Source organism: Tympanuchus pallidicinctus, unplaced genomic scaffold, assembly GCF_026119805.1.
Source record: "Tympanuchus pallidicinctus isolate F22 unplaced genomic scaffold, pur_lepc_1.0 scaffold30, whole genome shotgun sequence".
In the NCBI taxonomy this organism is placed as follows: domain Eukaryota; kingdom Metazoa; phylum Chordata; class Aves; order Galliformes; family Phasianidae; genus Tympanuchus; species Tympanuchus pallidicinctus.
Window position 1 is genome coordinate 469707 of NW_026294748.1, and position 19703 is coordinate 489409.

Sequence of the window (19703 nt, forward strand, 5' to 3'; positions counted from 1 at the left end):
ACAGTTTTTCTTCACTGTCCCTCTGAGGTTCCTCCTGGAAATGTTTCAAGACCAGAACGTGGTCAGACTGCGCTGCAGTCTTGCTTTGGGAGGCATGTGATGGTTGTCAGACCTGCTATACTGCCATGAATGATAGCCACAGTTCATGGAGCACTGCTGGAAGCACATCATGCATGGCACTCAGGGTTTCCTGAGTGTTGGTGGTTATTTTACTGCAGGATGTTACAAATCAGTAGATTAATAAATTAAAGGAATTTCAGTATGATGCTTCAGTGCAGCGATGCGGTTGCATTGCTCTGTCATATTCTCTTTTTCATCCTCTTGTTTTTATCTGTCCTTGTCCTTTGTTTTACCAGAAACAAAACATCTCTTTCTGTTGCAAACTCGGTGTGCCAAATAGTTTGAATAACTGTAACCAAGAGTGAATGTAAAACATGGCAGTGACAGTAAATTCCTTTTAATGTCCTCCTATAACAAGAATTCCCACTTCAATAACTGGGGCAGCAGAATGGTTGACCTTGTTGTTTGATGCAACCATTAGCTTGCTTGGCTTGGTTCAAAGTCTGCTTGCATTCTGTGTTTAACTCTGCAGCCAGTAATTTAGTGTTAATGATGCAGCATTCATTAACATCCCAATGAGACCTTTCTCTTTCACGGTTTTCTTCATAGGGCAGCTCATTCAGTTACCTGCCTCCCTGGCTTAATAAATGCTTGCATGAAGCGTGGATTGTTTTACTGCCTTTGTTGGCTGCTGGAAGGAAAGGGTACCAAAAGCAAATCAGTTTGGCATTTTTGTGCTTGCACTTTGCATTAACGCTTCTAGCATGCTCATAGGTGGGTAGATAATTGGATGCTATCACATCAGTGGCAGTGTTACTTAGTAGTATCTTTAAGAAGATCCCCAGATTGAACCTGGGGTGCTAGAGCATTTCTAGATCATAAGATAGAGTTCTGCAGAGGAATATATGCAGCCCAGCTTCCTTAGGATGTGTATAATTCAGTCTGTTAACTTTCTGAACGTTTCTGCAGTGTCTGTTATGTATTTCTGAACCGTGCTGCTGGATGCCAGATTATTGCCAGGCATGCAGCAAGGTATTGTTTTCTCTGAATTTGTATTGGGATGAAGGGAAAACAGCCTGAGTAAGCTCTGGGGATTCAAGTTAATAATGTATGTGTATGGAAAGCACACTGCACACCAGGATAGGCAAGCACGGTTTGTTCTTGGGATCAAAATCAGCTCTCCTGTGAGGGAGATGTGGCCATGCTGGTGCCAGACGTCCCGCTGCGGGGACTCGTGCCCCCAGCTGGCACAGCCACCCAGACAGCAGCTGGGGCTGCCAGACAGAGCCTGCTGGCCCCAGCATGGACATCAGGTACCAGCCAGCCCCTGGAGATCCTGCCTGAGTGTGCTGCTGATGGAGCAGTGCAGAGAGGGGACACACTTTGTTTCCTCATTCCTACTTTTTTATTATTATTATTTCCAGGTCTTGGCTTCATTAAGTGTTCATTTTTCTTCTGAGCAAGTACTGGAAATCTGATTAAGTTTTCAAAGCAAGGTAACTGCTCAACTGAAGTCACTGAATGCAAGTCCCCGAACTCAGCTGACTAGCGGCTTGGAGGTGTTGGGTGTTCCACCATTTTGCAGAATCCTCATAGTGAGCAAGTAGTGACCAAGCTTCATTTGCCTTCTGATGCAGCCCAGGGGGCTGTTGCCCTTCCAGGCTGCAGGCGCACACTGCTGCCTCATGTCCTGCTTCTGCCCATCAGGACCCCAAGTCCTTTTCCGCAGGGCTGCTCCCAACGAGTTCTTCTCCACTCTGGGCTCATGTCTGGCGCTGCCCCGACCCAGGAGCAGCACCTGGCCTTGCTGAACCTCATCATGTTCTCTCGTGCCCACTTTCTGAGCCCGTCCAGGTCCCTCTGGATGGCGTCCCTTCCTGCTGTTGTGTCCGCTGCACTACTCAGCTCGGTGCCATCAGCAAACTGCTGAGGCTGCACTCCATCCTATCTCTATCACTATATATCACTCCATCCTATCGTCTGTCGCTGATGGAGATGCTGAAGAGCTCCGGTCCCAAGATGGACCCCTGGGGGACACCACTCATCACCGGCCTCCACCTGGACATGGAGCCATTGACAGCAGCCCTCTGGCTGCGACCATCCAACCAATTCCTTATCCTCCAAATAGCCCAGCCTTCCAATCCATCTCCCTCCACTTTGGAGATAAGGATGTGGTGCAGGACTGTGTCAAAGGCACAACTCCAGGCAGGTGACATCAGTTGCCCTTCCTTTGCCCACCGATGCCATCACTCCATCACAGAAGGCCACTGCATGGGTCAGGCACGCTCTGCCCTTGGTGAAGCTGTGCTGGCTGTCTTGGATCACCCCCTCACATCAATGTGCCTTAACATCTCTTCTGGGAAGATCTGCTCCATGTTCTTCCCAGGCACAGAGGTGAGGCAGTTGCCTAGATCTCCCTTTCTTAAACATGGCAGTGATAGTTCCCTTTTCCCATCCCTGGGGCCTTTGCCTGACAGCCACGATTTTTCAAATACGACAGAGTGCAGCTTGGCAACCACATCAGCCAGATCCTTTGGAACCCTGGAACGCATGTCATACAGCCCCACAAACCTGTACACATTCAGCCTCATGAAGCAGTCTCAGACTTGTGCAATGTTCAGACAATGTAAGACTCCGCTCTTACATGGGGAGGGATTTTGCTCCCTGACCTCCTTTTACAATTTCAGGAACACAAGAGATACAGGAAGCCCGAATGGCCATGAAGACAAGGCAAAGACTCATCAAGTACCTTAGCTTTCTGCATGTCTGAGGAGTCCACCTCTCCCTTTATGTTTCTCAGACAAAGTGCTTTCTGCTTTGTAGATGTTTGTTTCCAACTCTTGGCAAAGATCTGCTCATTGCTGGAAGGAACCCATTGCTGTTGGTGAAAATCATTGCAGCTTCTTCCCTGCTGTGGGAACACCAGTTTTGGGTATTGGCTCCTTTCTGGTTTGATCCAAGCAGAACAGAAGCAATTAGGGTTAGTGGGCAAGTGTCTCTTCTGTCAGATGGCCCTTGAGTGAGAAATGCTGGTTATTTACTTTGGTCTGTCTGTGGGCCCATTGGCTTTGTGCTTCTTGCAGACTGCACTGGTTGCTTTTGGGGGCGGGGAAGAGGATTTCTGGCATCTGTTCATAGAATTTCATTGTGGAATACAGAAATACACTGTGGCTCAAAATAAACCCATCAATGGCTCTTGACACTGGAAGAGAGCTTTCCAGACCCACTATGGTCTCCTTTGCAGCGAGGAAAGCAGTTGTTAGTAGCAGGAGAAATTTATTCAGGAGATTGCTATTTCGGCAATTTCAGAGCAGCGCAGCTGTGTGGGGAGGCTTGATAATATAATAGCCAGGGGCCCCATCTGTTCCTAATAAAACATGTAGGCAAAAACACGCAGCAGTGGCAGGCAGGAGCAGTTGGGTGGTGTGTGCTGGGAGGCAGCTGTCTGCTGCAGCATCTCCTCCCTCCTTCTCCGGAGCAGAAGCGAGCACCAAAGCAGGGATGGGAGTTGTAGCTGTGCTTCTTCTTCCTGCATTGTTTCTGCTAGGAATGCACACTGTTGCAATGAGGGTAGGGCTGGTGCTTAGGGATGAGGTTAGAGGGCAGGACCCGTGACAGGCAGGAGCTTGGATGGGATGTCTTAGTGTTCCATCGTTATCTATTCTGTGATTCTATGATTATGTGTTGTCTGTAAAAAGAGCTGGCCCCACAAAATGCCTGCTCGAAGCCTCCATGTAAGCAGATCAGGTGGGGATGGTAATGGAACTTTTTTCACCTCTACAAGAGTTAAAGCATTATAGTTGAAGGTATTTCTGTAGGATTTTTTTTTCGTTGTTAATAGTTATTGGCACTGATAGACCTGTAATGGTTTTCAGAGACCCGGCAGAAAACTAGCATTCATTAAAAATACTTCGCAAAAATGCACAAAATAGCGCTGTTACGGGGGGTGGGTGAGTTGGGTGGCAACGCTGCGTTCTTCTGCTCCCGTGGGGGGTGAGAGTTGCCTTGCTGTTGTTGTTGCTGTTGCTGTTGTTGCTCTACGCGGTGCAAAGCTGGCAGCAGCTGCGCAGTGCGCGCCGTGCCGGTGAGCGCTGCCGGCGAGGCGGAACACGCGCGCCCCCTGGCGGCGGAGGGCGGCTCTGCAGGAGGGCGGCGCTCCGGGAGCCGCTGTGGTTTTCAGAGGAGGTCGGTAATGGAAATTATTGATCCCCCCCGACAACTTTATTGCATCCATTTGGTTTTTATGTAACACCTCGTGCCCGCTGCTTTGTGAGAGATGGCCGATACCGCGCATCCCTGCAGGCTCTGGGAGGCTCCTTTGGCACCATGCTGCTCGGCTGCTTCTCAGGCTGAAATGGATGCAAAAATTGGATGGGTTGGGACTGACCTGTGTGAATCTGTGATTATTTGCGTAGCTGTGGTGCTGGTAAGGTTAGGAAATGAAGCGCTGGGACTTTGGCTGCAACAATAAACATAGGCTTTTGATGGTGGAGATAAAAGGCAGGATATTGTATCTGGGAGAGTCAGGCGCTCGTGCATCTCACTGCTCCCTGGGGGCCTGTAGAGCAAAGAGCAATTAATAGTGGTAACGGTTATTATAGAAGCTGCTTTTTAGTGGTGCATTGTCTTTTGCTATTTTTAATCGTGGCAGCACAGTGACACTGAAGCTTATTCTTTCAGCAGGACTAATTGCTTTACTCTATTTTTTTTCCTGTATGTTTTCCTTTACCTTCTCTGTTTGAGGACACTTTCATTCTTCTCGTGCTCCCAGAGGACACTGATCTGATTCCTTCTGTATTTTCTCTTCTGCTGTTCCATATCACATAACAGCGGTGTTTTCCATAGGCCTTTATTTCATGCCCTGCAAAGTGGAGGAGGGAGGAACGCTCTTCAGGAAGGGATGCTTGAGTGGCCCAAAGGTCTCAGAGCAGCTCAGGCAGAACACTGAAGCCTGGCATTCCCTGCAGCCCTCCCTCCCCTCCCTGCTTTCTTTCATCACAGTTCCTACACTCCAGCGTGTAATATTGAATATCATCTAAATAGAAATGAATTCTTGGCATTCATTTAGCTGACATTTTCTTCCCTGAGCTGGCTAAGCAGACAGGAAATAGGTTCTGTTGAAAACTCTTCTAGCTAAATGTCACTGGGTTCAATATATCATTGCTGTCTGCCCCTATGCGACATCTCCTATCAAGCCCCATTTTAATGCAGTGGCAATAAACTGTTTTATTAACGTCTGCACCGAAGATTTATAGTCTTATACTCTTAGTCTTATTGCATTGTGCAGCTCAGGGCTGCTTGCATTCGTGTTTTTGATGACAGAGGGTGGTAGGAAGGATGGCTGAAGTGGGAAACTTACATTCTGAGAAACAATTTGCTGATCTGGCACAGAGGAGTGTCACAAATGGATTGGTTTGGAAGTTCGTTCTGTTGTTTCAAGTTATCCTTGATTGTTTTTTCCAAGTCAAAAACACACCGGGCTGTTTGTTGTTGTTTTAAACAGGAAAAAGAAAAGATGTATCTGCATTCAGCAGTCATACCTTCACTTTGGAAGTCATAGACCTTTTAGTGAAAGTTCTGCCAGTGAGGGCTTGATGGAGTTAGTAAGGAAGTTACTGTGTAAAAGAGAGCTTTGGAAGACAGACAAACCTTCAGCGTATGCCCCGACCAGTAGCAGATGGGGCTGAGTAGAGTCTCGTGTTGGTTACCTGTTATCCTGGAGATACCATCCTTGTGTTTCAGGAGCTGGTGCTGTCACACTGCACCCAACTCAGCTGTTCTGTGCGAGAGCACCGGTGCTGTGGTTACCGATGGGTTTGTTGTGCTGAGGGCCCTTGAAACCAGGAAGAGTCACAGCCCTAAAGAACTCAGCTGCTGTTCTGCTCAGCGTAATCCCTTGTGACAGTCTCTGCTTTCCTCTTTAGGGAATGCATCTCAATGGAAGAGATGTGATGTTTGGAAGTGCAGAGCAGACACGGGGCATCTCTTGGCCCCAGGTGCTCTGTGCTTTAGCTCCTGGTATCTGGTGATTCTCTGACTCCTTATTTAAGCTTTGCTGTTCTCAAAATCTTGGTTACCACTCAATGTGGTATTGCCACAAATTTCAAGCCTTTGCAGTCAGGCTGGTCAGCAGCTGCTGAACATTCTCCAGTTATCAGAGGAACCCAGTGAGTGTTCTCTCCTTTCCTGCACCCATGACATGGCTTTTTAAAAGCAAATGCCGTGCCTTATAACAGCTCGAGGCTGGGTTCACACTGCCTTTATTCAGATGTACTCATTTAGTCTGGCTGCAAAATAAATCTATAAGCCCACTTTGTAAGAGCCCTGCGGGCCCCTCACGTTATTGCAGCAATCAGGACGCTTGCAGTCTCGCACCTTGTGCTGATTTATTTCTACTGAGGAGATGAAGTTTAGCCAAGGCACAGCCATTCCGTGGTCAAAATCAATGAAGAAGGGGGGTGGGCAACTGGCATTGCTATGGAAACGGCCGCTGCATCCAGCAAAGGACGTGGAGTGGTGCAGGGAATAACAGCAGCACTTCGGAGAGGAGGAGAGCAGAGCAGTGTGTGCTGCACGGAGCTGTGCAGCATTGCTTCTGGAAGGCAGTGAGCTGACAGCACGGGGTGCTCAGCTGTGAGTCCTGCAGGGAGGAGCTTTAGAGGGGGCAGAGTGAAGTGGAAGCAAAAATGTGAGCGCAGCCAAATGATAGCTGGAAAAAGTGCAAGTGCCAGCTGATGTGTATGGCTGCACCGGGCTGAGTTTACTTCCCTAGGATTATGGATCTGTGCTTAAATTTTGATGGGTATCTTTGGTACAGTTGCAGTTGTTTTAGCCATGGATTAGGTGTGTCCTGCTTTTGTCTTGCCTTTGTGGATTTAATACTAGGCTGCCTCGTTGTAATCTTGGCGATTAGCTGTGGCTTAGGCTGAGTGACCATGGTTTACAGCCTCCACCTGTTAGTTTCCTTTCCACGAAACCGCTGTAGCAGAGCGTTCATTTTTATGGGCTACTTTGTGTGCAGAATAAATTACACACACAGAATGCAGGGTGCTCAGCTGCCTCCATCTTCAAGAGGAGGTGCAGATCGTTGCACCGTGCCAGCGCATGCCATCAACCTTCTGCCTGCATGGGACAGGATAGCAGGGAGAGCACAGGATGGGAGGATCAGGCTGTGTCGCACTGCTCCCAGGGCTCCAGATGGGCACCTGCTTGGGCAAGCACAAGTACACGGTTTTCTGTGTCATGTCATTCAAAATCAACGATCCCATGTGACTCCTGAACACAGTTTCTGGCTGTGGAGGGAGCTGAGCCTTTGAGACCATGCTGTGTCTGAATATGGAGTGCCAGAGCACCACATAATGCCCCAGTTAATTGGCCGAGAGTTTGGGTGAGATGAGGTCACCTCTGTGTTGAGATGAATAGGAACCAAAAGCAAGAGCTGATCGCTGTGATTTGCACCAAGGAAGAAAACGAGATATTGAGATAAACAAGGAAGAAAAATGATGTTGTGTGGCACAGCCCCTGAATTGTGTGGAAAGCTGACTGTTACAGAATCACAGAGTGGTTTGGGTGGAAGGGAGCTGAAGGCCGCCTGGTGCCGCTCCCTGCAGCGCACAGGGACACCCACAGCTCAGCAGTGCTCACAGCCCCGTCCAGCCTGACCTTGGCTGTCTGCAGGGACGGGGCACCACCGCCTCTCTGGGCAACCTGTGCCAGCGCCTCACCGCCCTCACTGCCAAACCTGCTTCCTCAGCTCCACCTCAATCTCCCCTCTTGTGGTCTGAAGCCATCTCCCCTTCTCCCATCACACAGACCCACTGCAGAGTCCGTCCCCTTTTACCTTATTGCCACTCTTTTAAAGAACAGAGCTAAGTAATCGGAAGTGATGGGCTGTTTTCTAATTAATATTATTGTGAGGTGCATTTCAACAGCAGTTTCTCTGTAGAAGGTGATATTCAATGTTATTTCTCCAGGAGAGGAGAAATTGGGTCTTAATCTTTGCAAAAGCGTACTGCCTTTGGAATCTTGGCAAAAACCAGTAGATTTTATGGTAAAATCGTAGGCTAAATTGAATCCCAGAGTTGTGGGATGGCTTGGGTTGGAGGGACCTTACAAACCATGCTCTGCCCTGGGCAGGGACACTGCTCACCCAGTGAAAGTCCAATTTTCAGCTCTTTGTAAACAGAAACTTGATAAATCGTAATTCTTTCTCTGCCTTCAACAATGAAATTTTCTCTCAAAGAAAAGATTCACAGGTTATAAATACATGACCTGTGGGTTAGAAATGCTGTATGTACAGCTCCCCTTCCATGCTGTCATCAGTGAATGGATGTTGCTGCTGTAGTGCTGAGTGCTGCCCTGTGACAGTGAGTGTGCACACAGCTGCTGGGATGGAACCGCTGCTGCAAGATCACACCCCCATCATGAGCTTTTCAAATCCATTTTTTCCCTTTTCTCAATATACCTACACTGCACTGTCATCCACATACGTATCTATTTAGCAGAGGGTGGTAGCTTAGTTTTTAATTAAAGTTGTCCATACCCTGGTTTGATGGATCCGTAAAACATCGTGCCTTACTCTGCCTCCGGTAACCAAAAATGTTTGCTGTGGCAAATAGGGCTGTTAGTTTTATGATCCAGAGCAGTAAAACGTGTTTTATCAAGAATGCCATCAGAAGAGGCATAAAACAATTCCATGTAAAAACCATTGATATCTCTGAGAAGCCGTGTGAAGTAATTTTGACCTGAGTTCAGCTTAGAGGAAATCTTCAACTCCGTCTTTGTGTTGTTGTGGTTACGCATCCGCTCCCTCTGCCGATCTTCCTATTCCCCAACGGTACCGCAGCCCCCTCCTCCGGTTGGTGGCAGCTCGCGGTTGTCATGGCAACGGGGAGATGGGATGGGATGGGATGTGCAGAGCAGCTGGGCTCCATTCCTGCTCGCCTGCCCTCGTGGCACAATGGCCCTGCGCAGGAGGCAGCGCTTTGTCCTGGTGGGCCTTTGTTGTGCATTGCGTCTTGAGTCATCTGCAATGGTTCTCTGTAATCTGCTGGATTTCAGGCCTTTGTACAGTCTCTCCTTAGCACTGTGTGCTTTGCTTTCAGTAACTGCTGTTTTCCAGTCACTTCTGTTTATTTCTGGAATTTTACATGAGCTTCAGAAGTGTGCCAAATGAAAGGTACAGTTTGCAAGAAGTGAACCTCAAGTTCATAGAATCACAGAATGGCCAGGGTTGGAAGAGACCTCAAGGATCACAAATCTCCAACCCCCTGCCACATGCAGGACCACCAACCCCCCTTGTCCTGCAGTTATCAACCCTTTCAAAGAGTTGATTCCCCTCCCCTCTGTAGGCTCCCTTTAGGTACTGCAGGCTGCACTGAGGTCACCCTGCAGCCTTCTTTTGTCCAGGCTGAACAAGCCCAGCTCCCTCAGCCTGTCTTCACAGGGGAGGTGCTGCAGCCCCTGATCATCTTTGTGGCTCCTCTGGACCCTCTCCAACAGCTCTCTGTCTTTCTTGTCTGCATCTCCTCTCTGCCTGCTGCAGGCACTGTGCTTGCTGAGGTCACAGTAGTTCTTTCTTGCTAACCATAAAGTGCTCCATCAGTTTTCTCTCTCGAGCTATTACTGGAGCCACTGCAGAAAGGCAGATGAGAATCCTGAGCTTTTGGGGAATTGTTCCATCAAGCTTGAAGATGCTGAAAGCTGCTTAGATCTAGTCGATCCCAATAATTCCTCATCTGGACTGATAGAAGCAGGATTCTTGGCAAGGATATAGCAGAGGCAATGCTTCATTCTGTGCTTGCTGTCACAAAAGCAATCCGTCTGGCTCTCAGATTTATGGCTTGGGTCCATGTGATGAAAGGTTCAGTGTCATTGTGTGCTCTGATTCAGAAAGGCAGCAGTGTGGGCATCAGCCTTCCTGCAGGTAAAGTGGAGCATTGCCTGTGAAGCCAGAGGGATGCAGAACCAATTCCCAGCAGTGAGCACACGCACCTCTGCTGCTCACGGCAGTCACTTAGCAGGTGCAGCCTGCCGTGCTAGCCTTAGTCATAGCCAGCAGGGAGACTTCCCTGCCTTGCATTGAAATCGTGGCTTAATTTGGGCTCATTTCTTTGTTTAAATGCAAAACTAGTTGTATTTAACCACAGATGAATGTGAAGTTACATTAACAGTTTTTCAAATCAAAGGGGAGTTATTCAGAGTTATTTGGGAGCTGGGGGACTTTGTAACCAGATAAGAGATATGGGGGAGGGCAGACCTATAAAAAGTGCTATTGTGCGATTATGAAGAGCCTTTTTAATGCAGTTATTATGCAATGCTAAAAAGGCCCTTATTGCTGGAAGTTCGAAGTGGAATACAAATGGGCTTACGGTGTCTGTTAAATGAAGAGTGGGGAAAAACAGTCTCTGTTCCTCTGAACTGCAGAGCAAAAATAATAATTAGTGATTACGATCCATGTCGGTGCTGAGTTTATTAGCCTGATCATATACTAAGCAACAAAGTAGCAGGTAGGGAACAATTGTTGGTGTAATTTAAGGCATAGTTCGTTGTTAGGATGAACTCATTTATCCAGGTTATGAGGTCAACAAATTGCTTCAACCTGCCTTTATCAGTAGAACAATTAGAGTTGAATTCTCCCTGGTGCAAAATAAAGGCTGTAGATGAGCTGAATGTGAATAATTCAGAGGAACGTTCTGCTCAGGTAATGCCTGATTTCCAGAAGATTTTTCAGTCTCCCTGACTCGAGGGCTCCTGGATGCACTCCGCTGGGTTCCTGTGTGCTTAGTGGTGTTACTGGAGGTCTGCAGGGCAAGGGAGCTGCGTGGAGTGTCCCTGCAGGGCAGGAGGAATCAGGAAACAGCTCTCTGCTGAGTAATTCACCCTCTGTACAGGAGGGACTGAATCAGCAGAGCAAAAGGGTCAGCCCAGCAGTGCTGCTGTTTGCCCTGTTTTCCAGCCTGCTTAGTACTGGGGCACTGCCTGCCACTGGCTTTGTAGTCGCGTTGTCACTGTTTAATAGCAGCCATCGATGAGACACTGACATGTTTAGAAGAGAAATCAGTGCTTCTGACAGCAGCAGTTTGCTCAGTGACACCAGTGTTATGCAGCCTTCCTGGGGAAAGGTAGATCAAGTGCGAGGGGCAGGGATTCACGTGTCAGCACTTCCTCTCTTACCATGAGCATTTGGGGGTTGGCCTTTTCTGCTGGTTTTAAAGCCTGCCCTGTGAAAGGAGTAAATGTATGCTAGAGAGGAGATGAAAGCAGGGAGGGCATCCTAAAATAGACACAGTTCATCAAGTAGTGTGAGCCTGTCCCAGAAGGAGAGACACAGCTGGTGGAATGTCAGCTGCCTCACTGCTCCCCTGTTCAGATGCTTCACCAGAAAATCCTGCATCTTTTCTTGTTTGTTTATCGGGAGTCCTTTGCTCTGTGTGCAGCTCTGCACTTGCTGTCCCAATCCCCTGATTCATGCTTGTTTCCTGAGCACTGCAAGGAGCTTTGCCCCTGGTTCTGGAGCAGAGTGTGTTCTTTGAAAAGCCAGGTGTGTTTGGCAGCTAGAGGAATGCCTCTGTGGCCTGGTGGGGGAAACAGCCGGCACAACAGACAAAGCACTTGCAGTGAAGTTGCCAAGATGTGCTCTGGCTGCATGGGAGAGAGGAATAGCTCAATTAATGGCTGCAGTCTAGAAATAAAAACTACTCGTTCAGGCCTCCTGAAATTCACACTTGAGCTGGACTTGTTAGGCCACAGCAATGCTGCAGCGTCGGGACCTGGCGGAAGGAAATCCAGAAATTGATTACATTTTCTGTCGAATGTATGATTGTATATGAACAGGAAAATGGGGAGCTACCATAGAACCACAGAACGGCTCAGGTTGGAGGGCAGCTCAAAGCCCACCCAGTGCCACCCCCGGCCATGGGCAGGGCTGCCCCCCCACCAGCTCAGGCTGCCCAGGGCCCCATCCCACCTGGCCTGGAGTGCCTGCAGGGATGGGGCACCCACAGCTCTCTGCTTTCCTTTTTCATTTGCTTAGCACTAGTATAATTCAAACCAGAGAAGAAACAGTCACGCAGGATACTCAGCACAGGCCAGAAGTTTGGGTAGCTTTCATCTTGGCTTTTTAACTTACTTGGAAGTGATTGTCGATTTCCTATCCTCAATGTATTTGAGCAGGATTGTTTTAATACATGTAGCAACCTTGGTTTTTCTTGTGCTCATGTACAGAATGGTTGAAGTTGGAAGGGAACTTGTGGAGATCATCTGTTCCAACCCTGTGCTAAAGCTGTTCCACCTGAAGCATGTTGTAAGCTGAAAGGATTTAGGGAACAAGAAATGAACAAGAAGTATACCTACAAAAGGAGGCCATTTAGTCCTTGTTGCGGTGAACCTAATAAACCTTTAGCCTTTTATTATATTTGGTTCTTTGTATTTGCAGCTCTGTCTGGGAGTGAATTATACTGAAGTAGTATGGTTGAGAGGAATTAGATTAGCCAGCAATAAAACAGGCTGAATGCAAGAGCTGAAAGGGCAACGTGCGCTTCATTGAAAACAGCAGGGAGAGAGAGACTGCCCTCAGACAAAACATATGAGTTAAATAAAGATGTCCTAAGGGAGATCTCAAAGGCCTAAGAATTATTTTCATTTCTTTCTGGAATTATTATCTAACTTGGATTATTTTTAAGTGATTCTTTAGGGATGGGGCTGCAGTCAGTTGCAGGGAGCATAGAAGTGCAGCATCTTTTACTGAGTCCAGGTTACAAGCAAACAGGTAATAGATGATTCACCCAGAAGTGTTAATCATAGACTCAGCAAGGTTGGAAAACACCTCTGAGATCACCCAGTCCAACTGTCTGCCTATCACCACTATTTCCCCGACTAAACCATGTCCCTCAGTACCAGGTCTAAATGTTTCTTGGGCACTCTAGGGACGGTGACACCATGACCTCCATGGGCAGCCCATTCCAATGCCCAGCCACTCTTTCCTAACATTCAGCCTGAACCTCCCTCGGTGCAACTTGAGGCCATCTTTCCATGCGGGGGAATTATTTCTGCTGCCACAAACAAAAACACAGCCCTAGCCTATAAGTCAAGAGTTGATGATCTCCTGTGAGAAGACAGCAGAAGAGACCAAAATATTGCTACTGCTTTTCAGTAGGACAAAGTAAGGGGAAGTGTGCCTGGATTAAGTTGGAAGCAAGCCTCAGCCACTCCTGTAAAGGCAGAAAGGACCAGTTGTCAGTGGTTGTTGTCAGTGTTTTGGAGATTTCTTTCTTAATGCAGGCATGCTCTGGCTGCTGTAGATATCCATCTGGGGTTCATTGGCTGTTTGGACTTGGGATTCTGCCTGGAAAATGCTGCAGAGAACCCAGAGTATGCCAGTGACTCCCAGCCATGACTGATGGTTGGGCTTGTAAGAATGTGGTATCAGAGCAAGAAGTCAACTCCAGAGCAAAGAGGATGGCTGTACAGTGCTGCCAGAACAGGTTTGTGAGCCAGTTCCAGTCAGTGTTCAGGGGTGTGCTTAAAGGCTGTGTGCCATCACTGCTCCCAGTGTTGTACTGTGGGCAGGGATTTGAAGGGAAATCGGCGCTTTCTGTATCGTTTGATGTGGCTTTATGTTGAGCTGGAAGTGACTCTGAATGTTTGCAGGTTTCCCAGGGGTCTGTGGCACTATCTGCTCAGATACATACTGATAAAGTGCCAAATGTGCTCCACCCAATGCTCTTCTGTCAGATGGGTTGGAATCCTGGCCAAGCTTCTTTGCTGAAGACAGCTGCTGTTGTCTAAACCCCTTCTGTGTGCTCCTTTCTTTGCAGCCTCTCTACAAGTGGATATTGTTCCCAGTCAGGGAGAGATCAGCGTTGGAGAATCCAAGTTCTTCTTATGTCAAGGTGAGTGCTGGCTTTTGGCATGGGGTGTCTGCACGTCTGGGTTTGCTGGGAAGGCCGATCTGCATGTTAGGTCTGAGATAAAAGCTCTGCTGCTTAGTCAGGCTGTAAGGTTTCTTGCGTTCTTTCTCATATGCCCTCAGATTTGGTAAGACTGAAGTATAAAAGGCAACGTGTGGTGTTTGCTGGGAAGACTAAAAACACTCCCTTGAGAGCTGGCAGCAGAAAGCAGCTCCAGGAAGCAGCTTTTAAAATGCAAAAAGAAACAAAACAGCAAATGAAGTGTTGCCTCTGTGCTGGAGCAATAGCCACAACAATTTGCATCGTTCCACAGCTCTTTGGTCTTTTGAGTTTAGAATTAAGCTTGATTTTTGGTTGTTAATTTTTTTCCAAATTATATGTCTAGCCCATTGCTAAGAGCAGCGATGGGAGCACCAGGTCACTTGAGAGTCACCACCGCAGCACCTAAGGATTTTAATGAAAATCTCCTTTTTCTGTGACAAAAGTTAGTGTTTGTGCAGCTCCCTTACTGCACCGTGTGCTGCAGTGCTGGCACATTCCCTGTGCCCCAAAGTGCTTTTTTCAATTTGATGATGTTTTTCAAATCAGTACTTGTCCTGTTCAAAGCAGCTGGCCTGGTTTCTGATGGGAGGAGCTGCTGTGTTGGCACCCCAACGTGATAGCATCCTGGGGCATGACATATAGCTAACAGGTGATCAGTGAGCTCTGGGAGCAAAATGCCATCAGTTCCTCAAGAGCATACCAACAGGAGCAACAGTGAGGTTGTCTGATCCAGGGATGCTTCACTGCAAGGTAATTAGTTGATGCCAGAGCTTCAAAAGCAAAAGCATACTCTGAATAAGTGCTGTTGTGATGATGCATACCTTCAGAAAAGTCTGAGATCAGTTAAAGCCCCTGCAGTAATAGGAACCTGTCCCAAATAATGGAGCCATGTGGGGGAATGTAGAGGGATGAGCTTCAAGAGAGGGGCAGCCTGCAACCAATTAGTGACAATAATTGCTTACACTGAATGCAGTAGAAGGTTTAACCTGATGAGCACCAGAGCTGCTGCTACCGCAAATCACAATTTTGATACATAAAGCAGCAAAAACACCTATCTACCAAAAATATGGCAGAACTGGAGCAGGAAGACATGGTTTGATTTTGCTCTCAAGCTGCCCAACGTGGGGCTGACACAGTGGAGGAGCTGGGACATAAAATTCCAGGATGCATGGAAGGCCATTCTGAAATGAAATGAAACGAAATTGTTCCCCTTTAGATTTCAAGAAACAGCCAAATGTAACTTTTGCACAATAGCAGCTGACCATTCACAGCACTGTGAGAGAATTTTCTCTGTTTGCTTCTCAGGTACCAGAAGCTCTTCTTCCCTTGGGTCGGTTTTTCCACAAAGTGCTGGTTGTATTCCGTATACTGTATACTGTATTCTGTGTACTGGTTGTATTCAATTCCCTACTGGTTGTATTTAGTTTCCTTTGTGCTTGTTAGTTGGGAACTCACTTCATCTGCTTTGTTTTCTTTTATTCTCTGCAGTGGCAGGGGAAGCCAAATACAAAGACATTTCCTGGTTTTCCCCTAATGGTGAGAAGCTGACGCCCAACCAGCAGCACATCTCAGTGGTGCGAAACGACGACTTCTCCTCCACCCTCACCATCTACAATGCCAACATTGATGATGCTGGCATCTATAAATGTGTTGTCAGCAGCGTGGAGGAGGGAGACTCTGAAGCCACCGTCAATGTGAAAATTTTCCGTAAGAGAACAACTCGAGGGCTACTTTCTGGGTATCCCTGGACGTATATGAGGCAAGATTAGGCAGGGGGAGACACCTTACCTTCCTACCAAAGGCTGTTATTGCTGAAGGGGAGAAATGAGGTTCAAAAGGGAGCGTTAAGAAGATTCTCCTCCTTTCTTGGTTTTGAGGAGGATGTGAATGTTGAGACCTTTGCTTGTCAGGTGTTTACCAGCTTGTCTATTGCTTAAATTCTTCTGAAGGATAAGAGAGCAAAAGGCAGAAGGAGAAGATTCTAGTGCATCACAAATGTGTAGGAGGAGGAAGCGTAGATGGCAGCTTCCGTGGGTGACAAACACACTGTGAGAGCTGGGCTGTTGCTTCCAAGTTAAATGGGGTTCTGATGTTGCAGTGCAGTGTGTTGAGTCAAGTGCAGCTGTATCCTCCTCTCTGGGGCATGCAGGTTTCCACAGAACAAGCCCTCTGGGGTTTCATTGCTTTTTTTCAAGCTGGATTTGGGTTGAGTTGGGAACACAGCTTGATGTGTGCTGAAAAAGCTGCAGCAACTTATTCCTTCCATTGCTTTCAGAAAAGCTCATGTTCAAGAATGCCCCCACTCCTCAGGAATTCAAGGAAGGGGATGATGCTGTGATTGTGTGTGATGTGGTCAGCTCACTGCCTCCTACCATCATCTGGAAACACAAAGGCAGGGATGTCATCCTGAAAAAAGATGGTAAGATGCAAGATGTACTGGTGCTTGTCCATTTAGGGGTCAAATATCCATCTCCCAGTAGGCTCATGCTGTCTTGTTCTCCTGTACCCCTTGTACAGTCACAAGGAAGAAAGGGAAGCCATATGGATGTTACCCAAGGGCTTAGGATGTGAACATCGTTGTTCCAGGTGCTTTGATTTGGGAATGGTAGGAATATAATGTTCCCACGGAGATGACCATCAGGCTTTGATGCTGCAATAAAAATGCTAGAAGCATTTTTTGGATTTAAAAAACAAAAACAAAACCATCAGAACAGAAAAGCTGTATGTTGTGATGCTCTGCTTTACAGTATTTCTAAGGAAACTGCTGAGAGCTCCTAGCAAGTGTTTCCCTTTCATTCAGAATGCTACAGACCTTCTTTCCCAGAGTGGCATTTCACTGGCAGTGAGGAGTCCAGTACCTGCCTGCAGCTGAGCACTGGTACCTCAGCTCTCTTTCCAACATCAGCTTCTTACAGGCACAAGGGAACTGTAGTAAGACTCAAACTCTTCCCTCACTCAGCAAGAGGGGCAAGGTTTAACATGATTCTTGTTTGATATTAATTGAATGCAATGTTTGTGTATCTTTATTTATCACTGTACTTTGAGTATAAAACACAGAGCGGTTTGTCTGCTCCCTCTGTCTCATTTCTTTGTTGGTAATGTCAGATCTGATTGCAGCATCTCCATTTTAACATGATGCGAAAGGAAGTTTCATTGCATTCAGCCTTCCCTCCAACTCAGGAAGGTTGAGGGGAGGTGAAGAACCTGTTCCGTGCAGTGAGCTTTCCCAGGGATCTTTGGATGAACCTTCCTTTTCTCTCTTCCAGTTCGGTTTATAGTGCTGTCCAACAACTACCTGCAGATCCGGGGAATCAAGAAAACAGATGAGGGGACGTACCGCTGTGAGGGCCGCATCCTGGCTCGTGGGGAGATCAACTTCAAAGACATTCAGGTCATTGTAAATGGTGAGTGGCACAGAGTTGAGAGCAATAAGTGACAAAGGGCTGCACCGTCTGCGCTCCAGACTGCCGGTGGAAATGTTATCCACATTCACACACACAGGTTACTGTCTATCAGCTTACTAATCTTTCTCTGCTGTGTCAAATAAAAGCATCCATGGTTACCAAATGTGTACTGGAAATGATCAAATCCAGAGTAAGTTTAAGTGCCTAACAACTTCGTGAGGTGTTGAGGCTTACAAGTGGTTTTGTCGACAGCACAGATTTTCTGTGCATCTCTCCATCCTCACACCAGTTGCTTTGGAGAGCTCATACATCAAACCTGACAGTTGAAACCTGCATGTGGCAGCTGAAAGGGTTTGAATCGCTAGTGACATCTGTCTATATTGCTGAGATTTAGTTAGACTTCCAGGCCTCATTCTTGCTCACATCTTCTGTCTCCCCTTTCTAACTTCAGTGTGGTTTCCTTCTCTTCTAGTACCTCCTTCTGTGCGTGCCAGGCAGAGCACTATGAACGCCACTGCCAACCTCAGCCAGTCTGTCACCTTAGCATGTGATGCTGATGGCTTTCCTGAGCCAACCATGACGTGGACAAAGTAAGATGTTGTATGCAGTGTCCTGATTCTTTGTGAGCATGGATGTTTTCAATAAGACCCTGGAAAACCAGGCAGGAGGGGAAACCTTTTAACCGCAATGACATGAATCCATTTTTCTCCCAAGAGAAGGAATGACCTCCTAGCAGGGAATTGCAGTTAGTTTTGGTTGTGAGTTAATGTTGATAGGCAGCGAAGCACCACACAGCAGCTCTTCCTTCCCACTGTTGGGAAGAGGTGAAGATACCTCTGACACTGAGTTTCAGTGTAGTAATGCAGTTCTCATTAACATAAAACCTCACAAGCAGCATTTGACTGCTTCTCCTCCCCATCACAGCCAGTGTGCTTTGTGCCCTGCAGGGATGGAGAGCCGATAGAGCAGGAGGACAATGAAGACAAATACAGTTTTAACTACGATGGGTCTGAGCTGATCATCAAGAAGGTGGATAAGAGTGATGAAGCAGAGTACATCTGCATTGCTGAGAACAAGGCTGGCGAGCAGGATGCCACCATTCATCTCAAAGTCTTTGGTGAGCTTTTGCCTGTTCAGAAACCCTCTTTTCCCCTCATGTTGCTTGTTTCAGATGTTGCTGTTTACAGGCGGGTTTCATTCTGAGCAGCAACTGAATGAAGGTTGTTTTTATTTTTCTTTCCAGCAAAACCCAAAATCACGTACGTGGAGAATAAAACAGCGATGGAGCTGGAGGACCAGATCACATTGACCTGTGAGGCATCTGGGGACCCAATCCCTTCCATCACGTGGAAAACCTCCACCCGGAACATCAGCAACGAAGAGAAGGTACCACCACTCCCAAGACTCTTTTGGGCAGGGGTCAGTGCTGCATGATGGCAGCAGGCACATGGAGATCATGGTGCTTCCCCCCTCCGTAGTGAGAATGCTTGCAGTCCTGCACAGAGTAACAGCTGGAGGCCAGCTCTGTAGCTGAAGTAATCCCATGGTTGTCCTTTATACAAAGAGCAATCACAGTTTGTAACAACTGAGACTATGCTGTTTAATTCCTGCTTGTATTGGTCTGAGCTGAATTGATTTACAAAGCACGAAGCCCTGGACCCTTCTTGGAGGAGTTTTGTGGTGGACATAGAGATACAGGACTTCTGAAGGGGTTTCCAAGCTGAGACATGGGAATGAGCACCCTGATTCCAGTGCTGTCCATGCTGTCATCATGAAGATGATTTCACTGGGGAGGGTGGCAGGTGAAAAGGTGTGGGATATTCTTTCAAAAATGCAGTGGACCAAAATGAACCTGTTAATTCATTCTTGCTCTTCTTTATTGTGCTAACCCTACACGTACTTGAAGCACAAAAGCCTGGCTGCCTTTATGTTCACTTGTTTTGTGGATCACATCAAAACCATTTTGTTCTTAAAAGGCAAAAATAATTAGCAGTTTTTCTCTTTTAGAAGGGTGCCGTTTCATTTGTTTTGTTATTGCTGGCCATAATTCCCTTTTACCAGAGAAGATTAGAATGCACTTTGTTACTCTGGATATTACATAATAGTTATGTAAGAAGTTGACTAGGAGGCATAGTAGAGCTGAAGAAAGCTTAGACACGAGTTAGAGTAGGGAGTTGCTGCTTATTAACAGTCTTATAATGACAGGATGCTTCAAGGCTCAGCTCACATGGGAATATCAGGGGGTCTGACTTGGTATGAAGGTAGCAGCTGATAGCCTGGAAGTCTC

General features: G+C 47.2%; 1 protein-coding gene across 10 annotated transcripts in view; it reads left to right on the forward strand.

Annotated features, from left to right (window-relative positions):
- Positions 1–19703, forward strand: part of NCAM1 (neural cell adhesion molecule 1) — a 76887-nt gene that overhangs the window by 22096 nt on the left and 35088 nt on the right. For all 10 annotated transcript variants that reach the window (XM_052697350.1, XM_052697351.1, XM_052697352.1 and 7 more), the window contains exons 2-8: positions 13878–13952; positions 15501–15719; positions 16288–16431; positions 17279–17416; positions 17889–18006; positions 18364–18533; positions 18660–18802. In XM_052697350.1, the coding sequence (XP_052553310.1) occupies positions 13878–13952; positions 15501–15719; positions 16288–16431; positions 17279–17416; positions 17889–18006; positions 18364–18533; positions 18660–18802 (1007 nt within the window). The remainder of the gene's footprint in view (positions 1–13877; positions 13953–15500; positions 15720–16287; positions 16432–17278; positions 17417–17888; positions 18007–18363; positions 18534–18659; positions 18803–19703) is intronic.